At 48.2% G+C, this 12135-nt stretch overlaps 1 protein-coding gene across 1 annotated transcript in view; it reads right to left on the reverse strand.

Moving 5' to 3' along the window:
• Window positions 1-1410: 1410 nt before the first annotated feature.
• Ddx31 (DEAD-box helicase 31) overlaps window positions 1411-12135 on the reverse strand; it is a 70857-nt gene continuing 60132 nt past the window's right edge. The window contains exon 20 of the mRNA XM_036186116.1: window positions 1411-1978. Within this exon, the coding sequence (XP_036042009.1) occupies window positions 1807-1978 (172 nt within the window). The 3' untranslated portion in view covers window positions 1411-1806. The remainder of the gene's footprint in view (window positions 1979-12135) is intronic.

Genomic DNA, 12135 nt, shown 5'->3' on the forward strand with positions numbered 1-12135 from the left:
TGAGACTTTAATATGGTAACCAGGCTGCTTGGAGAGAATGCCAAGTCTGGGACCCTACAAAAAGGTATGATTAAAAATACACACAAGGGCGGTGGTGGCACACACCTGTGACCCCAGCACTTGGGAGGCAGAGGCAGGTGGATCTCTGTGAGTTCGAGGCCAACCTGGTCTACAGAGCTTGTCCAGGACAGGCTCCAAGACTACAGAGAAACCCTGTCTTGAAAAACCAAACAACAAAACAAAAACAGAACAAAAAAGTAAAAAATTTTTAAAAATACACACAAAATCAGACTATGTACACTGGAATTAGGCTAACATTGTACCCAACTGATACCTGGGATGTACATCCTATCAAGATCCATAAGAGATTCATTTTAAGGTTGTTTAAACTGACAGAACATTAATCCTAAAGCTGCCAAGTCTGTCTCCTGATGACTGGGTACTATGTTACCTAAGCACCAAGTCCACCAGCATCTTTAATAAGACACCCTTGCTAGTTAGAAAACTACACGTGTCAATTTCAACTTTGGGGTTAGTCATTGCTAAGGTCTCAGCATGCCTCACAGCCCTCAGCTGAGCTGTTATAGGGGGTCTGTTGCTGGGAGGCAGACACAGGTTTTTATGTGGCCATCCCTGATTACAGGCACTAATCCTGTTTTCACACAGCTGGTTGACTCTTCATAGTCTGAGCCCTAATTTCCCATCAAAAGCATGGAGTCATTACAAATCCGAAGAAAGGTGGCTGATTTGTCCAGTCAGTTCCACACCTGCTGCAGCTGCAGAGCATCCTCACAAACATCACCAACAGGTTCTGGGTCTGTGACTGACAGTCGTGGCAAGGCCACGCTCCCCCTGCACAGGTTTTTTTCCTAGTGTTGGTGTTAACTGACCCTCTACCCTGCCTGCTCTCAGGAGAGGAGCAAAGGGGCACTACAGTACTTGCCCCAGGGCTTCAGAGGGCCAGGGTGGGCTGGGCACACAGGAACCCAAACAGAGCACACTGAGCTTTTTAACCCTTTCTCCCATGAGTCCTCTGTAATGTCCAAATCTTACATTTATTGGGAAATCAATACGCTCCAGGGGTCCTCTTTCAAACCTCCCAGAAACACAATGGTGTGTGGGGGTTCTGGGTCTAGGTCACAACACAAAGACCTCAGTCCTCGAAGAGAAGACAGGCTCCGATGGGAAAAGGCGAGCTCGGGTGCTAGTGCCTTTTGACTTCAAAGGCAGATAATAAAAAGGCAACAGTAAGTCAATTAGCCCAGAGAGAGCTAGTCTTCTGTGGACATGAAAGGGGCGGCAATGCACATGGCGCTATGCTGTGCTTATGGAAGAAAGCAGTGTTTTTGACCCAAAGTGAAAGCTCTCTCAGTCCTTTCTCACAGAACATGCAGACACTAAGAAAGAAAATAGCGACTCAACAAATACTTTATCCTTCTGTACAAGTTCAGTTCCAGTTTTTAACATTCCATCTTACAACACTCATGCAATACATGTGTGGCAGCTTCATCTGGCAAGCTGGCCAGGAGACACACTCTTCCAGGCTGACACAGGATTTTTTTGCTGTCCCTGTGCACAATCTTGCAAGAGGCTTGAGCAAAGGCAGGTCTAGCACTGGCCCCTGCCTGCTGGTTTCCATCAGGGCTCCTCCTCCAACATGTCTGTGTTCAGGAAGCTTCCCTGATAAGAACAGGACATCAATCTAAAGCCACAGGGCCTGTCAATCCACCCTGACCTGGTCCTGTAGACAGATTAAAAACCAAAAGCTTGCTGGTTGGTGGTGAGCTTCTGGATGTAGGAGCAGCTTCATTCTCTCTGCGGCCTGGGCTTGCTGGGTACCACCTGAAAGTCCCGCCGTTTGCCTTGCTTGCCACCCTTTTTCAAGCCGCCAGCCTCCAGCCCACTTGAGTATTCTGAGTGCAGGACTTCAGCGAGCACAAGGTGGTGCTTATTCCGGATCTTCCTCCAAGGGTCAGGCCTGAGAACAGAACAGCAAAGGGGAAGATTTTAGTGTTTTTCTTTCTTTCCCATTTGGAAGGAGGCTGACAGCAGCTGGCTGTGAGACTAGGAGGCTGACATTTTTTGTATTAGCAGAAGAGCAATCTCTTCAGTAGCACTTGTTTTGATATTCTATGCACCAGAAGATTAGATACGGTGCTGACAGATTTTCATAACGGTGGCAAAATATCATGGCATTTTTAAAAGTGAGGCTTTGTTCTGTGTTGTTTTCGGGGGGGGGGGGGGGAGAAATGTATACTCTCACTCTGATGGCAAATGAGCTGTATGAGACAGCAGTTTGCCTGCAGATGGGCAAGCCCACGGAAACCCGACAGTGCAAAACAGTTAGCTGCAAAGCTTCCATGTACAGGGCCTCAGGGATGAACCCTTGAGGGCAGACTGTAGGCACAGTGCCCTGCTAGGCCAGACTCAAAGGCAGGGATCTACACAGACTCCCTAGCACTCACTAGCGAGCGCAAAACACCCTGATCCTGCAAAACACAAGCTCTTCTGAGCAGCCGCACAGACCTGGGGCAGGAAGAAGCTTTTTCCTGGTCCTGACCCACAAGGTGCCAAAGCCTGATATCAGGTTCAGTACAGAAGCCCAGGAACTTCAGGAAAGACAGCAGTCTCACCACTTGACCAGAAGAGTGAGAATGGAACCATAAGGATAAAACACACCAACTCAGAGTCCATACTGGCTTTCTGGCAAGTCCTTCAGCACCCCACATGACAGCGACCCAGGAAAACTCAGTATAAGGAGCTCAAAATAGGCCACTGGCTCTCTCTGACTTGACAGCATGTTCTGTGCTGTGGTAGACAGAGACTGGACAAAATAAACAGGAGTCCTTTAAAATCCAAGATTAGACACAACCAGCACTGTGCTATGAATGAGCCTTATTAGAAAGGTTGAAGATCCCATTATAATGAAGGTGAAGCCATTTATAATCCCACCCAGAGCACAGGGCTGCAGTTATAAGATCCTGTTTTTTTTTTTTTTTTTTTTTTTGTTTTGTTTTGTTTTGTTTTTTTGCAAGAGGAGGAGTCAACCTAGGAAAAAAGATTTGAGGGAAGGGTGTGTTAGCAATGATATTTAAGGTTGGAAGTTTATTCAGCACATATGCTGGGGCAGGGCCCAAGACCACTAACATCACACAGGGAAGCAGTCCCTGCATCCGTATTATCCTCATTTTACCAGGTAGGCACAGTGGTCTGGAGGGTGAGAACTTGCTAAGGCCATGTAGCTGTAGATGTAGGTTTGAAGCGCCAGCCAGCCAGATACTGCTGTGGGAACCATGATCAGAGTTATACGGGGGAAACTGAGGCCTACAGACTGAAAACTGCTCCTGTTTTTTTCTTGCAAGAGGAAGAGTCAACCTGGGGTTACAGTGCCCTCCCACTTCCTAAGGAGCAGTACTGTTGACCCTAGACTTCTCATATGGACTGCTATGTCCCTGGTCAGGTCTAAGCTCCAGGCCTGTGCATAAAGACAAGAAGTGGTGGTTGGGCACTGACTTGCTCCACAGCAAGGGCTGCAACTTCCTGTACTTATAATTTAATTTTAGTCAGGTTACATGACAGACAGAGCTAAAGGTTCTGACACCTTTTCTTCCCTCTTGTTTGAGGTAGGTGCTCACCATGTGTACAATTTTAAATGTAACCACCTGAGTTTCAAGATATGCAAAATTTCAGTCAAAGTATTCTCCCCAGCAAAAGTGCTTGCTCCTGCCATCACTGCAGACAACAGTAACCAGAGTCTCATCTGGTGACTGATACATTAACTATCTACAGAGTAAGTGCAGGCTGTGGGAAGCAGCTCAGAGCATCATACCCATGCCTCCTTCAGCTAACCAATGCAGACACCTCCATAGACAACACCCCCCACAAGGCCCCTTGCAATGCCCTAGAACATATCGGTCCACAGGCAGAGAGCTGGGTGGGAGGTAAGCTCTGGGGCCACACTGCCAAACCAACTCTCAAAAGTGTGGCTTGGTGGCAGTGGATGCTTAACAGGCAGAGGTTATCCCACTCACCTTCATGTATCCTTGTCACACCTAGCCATCTCATGCAAACCCAGCAGTAAACAAGCTGCTACACATTCCAACTCAGGCCACTCCTAGATAGACACCCCTGCAGGGCCTCAGTGCTGTCACAAAAGGATGCCAACAAGATGCACTTCTTCCACAGCCAGCTCCCAATTTCCTCCTTTGTTCTTAGGCCCATAGCCAAGAAGGTGCAGTACAGATGGGAAGGTGAACCTCTCTAAATCCAAGCATGCATCCGGCATTCATGCCTTCTGACAAGCTGCCGTTCTCCTGGAGTTCTGCAAACTTTCTAGCCCTCCCAATACCTGGACCCTCTGACTCAGGCTTCCTGAGCCTCCACTGTGGAAATCTTGTGGTCACCAAGCAACAGACCAGTTTATCTAACAGCAGGGAACTCCCTCACAGTGAAGGCTGAAGACTCTGTTCTCTAGGCTGGATTACTCAGCAGGACAGGCAGATGCCACTTACTGCTAGTAAGGCAGTCAACCTAACTAGTAATCACCAAGACCCCCGAAGGAGGACCGCACAGTACTCTCAATTATTATCTGCAAACTCAATAGTCAGTTTCCTTGGCAAACGGCAATAGAATCCATGGCTTTGCTCACACCATTCTTTTGTAGAACAGGACTTATTTTCATTCACTCATTCATTCTTTTATTTATTTTTTGAGACAGGGTTTCTCTGTGTAATAGAGCCTTGGCTGTCCTGAAACTCACTCTGTAGACCAGGCTGGCCTTGAACTCACAGAGATCCACCTGCCTCTACCTCTTGAGTGCTGGGATTAAAGATGTGCACCACCACGCCTGGCTAAGGACAGAAAAAGATGTGTTTTAAATCTATTACTATTATTATTTTATTTTTTAAATAGCTTTAGGGCCATGCACAGCAAAGTCTTTAAGATTCTAAAACCACTCAAACATACCTTCTTCTTGATGGATACTACTTGAACTCCATCTTGCTTTTACGATGCCTTAAGGCAACTATTTCCTCCCAAGAATCACTCATAACACTCTACAGTAAATCCAAGCTAATCTTAGACTGTGAGTTTCTGAGTAACTTCTGGTTTCTACTTTCTAGTTTTTAAAATGGGTATGTATTCCTGTAATAATGAGGGGGAAAATCAGCATATCCTCTTTATAGGAAACAGAGTAATTTGATTTTCTACTTATGAAAACTCCACTGCCTTCTGGCCTTCTTCTATTGCACTGCAATTAAGATAGCTCAAGGGACAATTTTTCCTTTCCAACTGCTTTCTTTTTCTGTTTTTTTAAAGATTTATTTATTTATTATACATAGTGTTCTAGCAGGCCAGAAGAGGGCACCAGATCTCATTACAGATGGTTGTGAGCCACCATGTGGTTGCTGGGAATTGAACTCAGGACCTCTGGAAGAGCAGTCAGTACTCTTAACCACTGAGCCATCTCTCCAGCCCTCCAACTGCTTTTTAATCTAGAAGATTCTGAGTGTATGTATATGATTCAGAAGGTAGTGATGACCTCTGGCTGACTGCAAGTTTCTCCATTGCGCCTGACTAACTTGAGGAGGAAATGGCAGTATACCATCAAGGGTTCTTCTGTTGGCTTTCAGATGACAGAAAGAGGAAGCGGCCACTCAACTAAGTTCAGTTTCTGTCTTGGCGGCCCTGCTGCAACAGCAGACACAATAGCAGAAGTCAGTCCTAAGCACGATGTGCTGGTTAGTAGTTTGTCAACTGGATGAAGGATACAGTCACCTGGGAAGAGGGAACCTCACTCAATTGAGAAAATGCTTCTACACAGATTGGCCTGTGGGGCATTTCTTAATTAATGATTGATGTGGGAAGGGCCAGCCCCACTATGGGTGATGCCACCCCAGGCAGGTGACCCTGGGTGGTCTGAGAAGCCAGTCAGTAAGCAGCACTCTTCATTGTTTCTGCTTCACTTCTTGACTCTAGATTCCCGCCTCGAGTTCCTGCTCTGACACCCCTTAGAGACGGACTACAAGCTGTGAGCTGAAATAAACCCTTCCCTTCGAGTTGCTTTTGCTCACAGTATTTATCACTGCAATAGAAATCTAACTAAGACACATGAACATTTGGCATTCATCAGAGAATAAGAGGAACTGAACAGGCTAGGGGCTGGCACAAGTCAGGAGTGTCAATGGGGAACTGGTAAGCGTCCGCTGACAGTAGGACTCCTGCTCCATGTGGGAGATGGCAGAGCTCCTACATGGTGACTCAGCTGCACCAGAACCCTGCGCTGGTAGGACCTGAGCTTCCTTAGCCCAGGGGGCCAGGCTGAGGAGCGGGCAGAGGAGCAGAGCCTGCTGGCAGTGGTCGGAACCCCAGCTCTGGCACTCACCTAGCTGATGACCTGAAGTCAGCCACAAGTTCAGAAAGGGGCTGAGCATAGAGAACAAGCAGCTGCAGCATGGAAGAGTACTGGTGTTCTTTCAGTCCTCGGCAGAAATGATTATTGTTAAGATAAGGGGGAGCAGGTAGACTTGGAAAGCAAGCATATGTAAAACTGCTATGGTGAGATTCTGGGAATACCAATATTAAGCTGTTTGGGGCAGAATCTTGGGCCCACATCCAGGGCTCAGCCCTCTGGGCCTCTTCTGTCTAACACATGTCTGTGACCTGGGTGATACTCTAAGTCTACTTATCACATTTACAGAGAGATGACAGCATACCCACAATTCTCTATAGGATCAGAAGGACCAGTTCAGGAGATGATCTTCAAGGACAGTTATGAGACCCTGACCCTGAAAGGGGAATCATCTAGACAAGCTGGTCAGATCTGACCTGGACGTCAGAGGCCTAGGACAGATTCCAGCTCCACCATGCTGACAGCAGTGGGACTCCAGGCACCCTCACCTGCAGCCACAAGAGGATGAAAGCCAGTGCCTGGCTGTGAGTGGACACTGAGTCACAGTTCCTACAGACACTTACCATGTGCTATACCACCAGAAGTGCCCACCTGGGCACTTGTGTTAGGTAGTCTCTACTGTATGTGTGAATGATTCTCATGAACCAGATGAAGAAGTGCTGACTATTAGTAGACCTTGGCCTATTTTTGGGAAATCTAATGGTGTGCTGGAGCCACTATGGAGTGGGCATCCCTGAAAGTGGCAAGCCACTGAAACATAGGGCTTACTAAAGTACAGGCCACAACAATCATCAGAAGGATGTTCAAACAAAGAGGAAGGCCAGGCCAGCGTGGAATCAGGAGTGGGATGGGGGGAGAGAAGCAAGCCTTTTCTGGTCACTTTGCACTGCACTGGAGGCCAGGTGTTCACAATCCACACACTAGGTGACAACCTCCTGCCCTTCCCACTTTACAGAGGCTGTCACCAAGTGCTAGGGCTGGGACTACTCAGGAAGGGCCCACTCCAAAACCAGGCCTTTTCTATGGCACTTCCTACTTCTGCACCCAGAGAAACTGACACCACTGCAGAGCCAGAACTTACCCACAAACAGAGCCATAAATCCTACCCTAGGGCTCAATGCTTAGATAGTGTGAAACTCCCTTTTCTATACAACCTTGTCTCCTGACCTAAGTCCATTTCTTTAGTTACACAAAGAATGATCTCCTCACATAAAACAAAAACCCCCTTGGGCTAGAAAGATGGCTTCCTGGGCAAAGGCGTTTGCTGTGCAAGCCTGCTGACCTGAATCTTATCGCTGCCCTGAACCCATACACAGTGGAAGGAGAGAACCGACACCATGGAGATGTCTTCTGACCTACACACCACACACACCACACCACACCACACCACACACACACACACACACACACAGTAAAAGAGAAAATAGTATAGTCCCCTTTACAGGGTTACATACTTGTTATAGGATGACTCTAGAAAACAATCGGCACTCCAGCAGAACATGTAAGGACACAGAGAGGGGAGTAGCTTAGCCTGGGCTCTAGTTTCTCATTTGGTCAGTGTCTGGGGGATCTGCATGGGATAATGCACACGAGAGAACCAGCCTGGCAGAGAGCAAGAGTCCTCAGGAGAGATGACCGGCTGCTGTCAAACACCTCACACGCTGAGTATGGCACACTGGCGATTTGGGAGGCTGGTTCTCAATGCCCTCCTCCCCTTCAGCTTTTTGAAACTGGGCCTCTCTGCACAGCCCTGGCTGTCCTTGAACTCACAGGTCCACCAGCCTCTGCTGGGACTGCACCCAGCAGCACTCCTCTTGATGGTCAACAAGCTAACCCTGTTTTTTGGACTGCTACTTGTAAGTGTTCAGAGCCAGAATAAAGGGGACATTTCACACAGGTCAAAACCAGAGGGGGAGGCCTTGGTATCTAGAGAATAGACTGGAGTATGCCTTCCCCTTCAGAGGGGCTCAGCAGGAGGAGGGCTGGCTTAAAGAAATCCGTTCTCACAGGACGGGTTTCAGGGTGAGAAACACTAAACTGTGGGCAGCAGGGGAGAGCTAGGGGCTACTGTGTTCTCTCTTGACTTTCCAAGTGACAGGCGCTCAGTAGGCCAGAGCAGGCAGGTTACTCTCCTGTAGCATGCTGCCTTGTCTGGTGTGGCCAGTCTGCAGGGCCAGCTTCTAATTCCAGTGCTTGGATGACTCTAGTGGTAAACATTACCATCTCCAACACTCTCCCAGGAGAGGCTGCCTGGGCTCCTGTTCTTTGTTGTCAGCCCGGACTGTGTGACAGAAAGCATGTCCTGTGGCTCCTGCTGTCTGCAGGTGACTCAGGTGTGGAGGAAGCTCAAGGTCACTGTCAATTCCCTCTAATCGCCTCATTAGCCGGTGGGGATGAGGGTGAGTTTGTTCCACAAGGAGGCAGAAAGCTGGTAATTGCACGATACCAGATAGAAAAAAAAATAGTGGCAGAAACAAAAGGGCAGATGTAAAGGTTGTGTGTGCAGAGCCATAATCACCCCAGAGTCCAGGGCAGCAGGGTCTACAGTACCAGAGCTGCAGAGAGGAGGGCCCACACGGTCAGTCCATTTGGACGGGCCTGGGAACATAGTGTGAGCTTCTGACAGGTAGGCTCAGTGCCCTGTGAGCTTAGAGTTCTGTCGAGAAGAATCCAGTCACTCATTTAGCCACTTTCTTCTTCTTCTTTTTCAATTGTATGTGCATTAGTGTTTGGCCTTGGGTTTCAGGTTGCCTGGAACTGGAACTACAGACAGTTGTGAGCTGACATGTGGGTGCTGGGAATTGAACCTGGGTCTTCTGGAAGAGCAACAAGTGCTCTTAACTGCTGAGCCACCTTCCCAGCCCCTCAACCACCTTCTTGATGACCTCAGGGCAAGGGCTCTAGAGCACCCAGCCTGCACTTCAGGTTTACCACCTAGCTAAAGGCCCTTTGCTCCCAGTTCTGTGGCAAAGACACTAAGAGCACGTGCCTGACACACTGTTGAGGACCCCCTTTCCAGTTCCCAAGTGAAGTCTGCAGTCACCTCTATGTCACTCTCTATGACTGAACTGTGGTCTTTAGGGTGGGACCTGGGCAACCTGGTTTTTACAGTGCTCCTCAGTAGACTTTAGGAGTAAATTCTGTTGTCCCATCCATGTCCAGCTGTCTTGACAGCTCTTGCTGGTGGTCTGTCTTCTCTCTGGTCCTCAAGTAAGTCTGAGTTCTCGCCTTAGATAGATGCGTAGAAGATAGTAATGGTAGCCTGCTCTCTTCCACATTCTCACCTGGGAAGCCAGAGACAGAGGGGAAGCTGGGCCAGGCTGATCTTGCTGGAGACTTTCTGTAATGTGGAGGTATCTAGCCTCACTCTTCTCCACACAGAAGGGCTGCCACCTGACATACAGAGCTCTGAAAAATGGTTCCTCCAGGTACGGTTGGTCATCTTCACAGTTCACTAAATAATGACTGAGTTCATCTCCCTTCTTTGTAGAACAATTCCTTTTCTCTTCCCTCAGAGTTCCAGAGTGATTCCACCCATTAAAGCCAAAGTATTTCCTCTGTACCTATCCTGTGCCTGTTGGGCGCACAGTGAACATGAACCTGACGGGGTTTCTGCTGAGGCACTTCAAAAGACATTACCACACACAACCCCCCTCCACACACAGATATGACTCTATCACTGTCATAACAAGTGAGGACATCTATCTGCTCTGGCAGGTCTGAGAGGAGAATGGGAGAGTCCAGGCCAGGCCCATGCCTTGAGAGTGAAAGCAGGATGTCGGTTGAGGCTGAGAGGCCACCAGGGAAGCAGGTGCTGAGCAACAGGATGTCACCAAAAGGCTCTAAGCCAGGGCTGGTTAAAGAGTACGAGTGGGCTGCCCACACAGCAGTGGCACAGGGCATGGAAAGAGAGTGTCCAGGAGCTCAGAGGTCAGCAGCCAAGAGTCGATCTTCATGAACCCAGAGTTTTGGAAGTCAAGGGAAGAGACGGAGTTAAGGAGACCCAAGGGACCAAGGCTGTGTGTTACAGGATGGCCCAGGAGAGCACCAACTCAGGTGCATCAAACACACACGGAGAAAGAAAGCCTTGTGCTTCCAAGTGCGGCCGTGCCCAGCCTCGCATCTCACATTTGGCCAATCTGTTTTTTGTAGAATAACTGGCTCAAAGAAATTGAGAAAAATTTCACAGTGGGCAGGATTCCAGGTTTTCCTTCAGCTAATTAAGTGATATTAGGGAGGTTGTAAATACCACGTAAAAATTGGCAGCAAGCTGCTCCTAATGATGAGGATATTGCTTCCCAGGGTGATGCAGCTGCAGCTTCTTAGTGCTCATCTTCAGGGGACCTGATTCTGCTTTCAAGGTTGTTCCAGAGTGCTGGAAGGTTGCAGCTACTTCCACACATACTCTGGTCCTCAGTCCCAGAAATGCTCTGATACTGGAGGCCAGCAGAAGGGCTAGACAGTCACAGGGCCATCGTCACAGTGATTGCTAAATGTTTATCTCCACCATGACACCATGAAGTCAAGTGCCTGCCTTCAAGAGGCAGATGGACTGAGGTACAGAAAGGCCGTTGCTTGCCCAAAGGCACACAGCGTGCAAGTGACTTAGCTGACCTGCAGTGTGACACTCGGATAGACTTAGGAAGCAAGGGCAGGGCAAGGAAGACAGCTGATGGGGAGCACACAGAACCACCGTCTCAAGCTCCCACCCAATAGCTCAGGTGAGTGTTTACTGGTTGTTTACAATGGCACACTGGCACAGTGAAGGCTGATAGCATAAACAGTGCCCCCATGCCAGAGCTTGCAAGGTCTCCATTGTGAGCTCTAGGGACGAGGCATTTGTGCTGATTCAGGTGGGGGCAAGTCTCTCTACAAGGAATTGCCTGCCATATGTGATTTCCATAAGGATGTTTACTTATTTTGAGAACTGAAAGACTTGTAGGGCATTAGAAGTGTGGAGGTTAAATGTTTGGCTGTGCTGGTCTGGTCTGGTAGAACCAGCCCTCAGTAAGCTCTTTTCCCCAACCAAGCACAGCCACATCTAGGAATCTTACCTTACCACATCTAGAATGCTTACTTAGTTTGATAAAATGAAAACTACTAGGTAAACTAAAATCACTTAAGAACAGTTAACAACTGAGACTGCCATTCCTCTATTAATTTTAAAGGAGATGAGCAGAGAGCAGGGATGGAGATTGGATTCTGACGAAGCTGTCACTGATGACCACACTGGATGGGACAGCAGAAGCTGGAGAACTGTCTTGGGAAAGTGGTGCTGAGTGTATGGAATAATTCACACAAGGTGGGTGATTTAGAAACTGCACATTCACATTTCCACACTGTCAGTGACACCAGCTTTGTTACTTTGGAACCATTTTCCACCCAACGAGAAGGAATCATGGTCCTAACAATGCATGTCCCTGGATTCACCTCACTCATGTGTGCCTACACAGACACCCTGGCCAACAGTCCAACTGTCCTTGCACAGCAGATAGGCTCCAGTCCCCATGTCTCCAGGGAAGATGGCAGTTTTAGATGACTATGTTACCAGTTTTGCTTCCTGGGAACTGCTGTTTTTGTGATGAATGTTGCTAAGGGGCCATTCAATATTTTACCAACAGCACCTGTGTACATGTGGATGTTTGGGGTGGGGGCTGTTTTGACAGGTTTGTGTGTAGGCGCCAGAAAAGGTTTTGTGACTATGACTGTATTCCCATGTGTAGAGA

The sequence above is a fragment of the Onychomys torridus genome, chromosome 4 (assembly GCF_903995425.1).
Source record: "Onychomys torridus chromosome 4, mOncTor1.1, whole genome shotgun sequence".
NCBI lineage: Eukaryota > Metazoa > Chordata > Mammalia > Rodentia > Cricetidae > Onychomys > Onychomys torridus.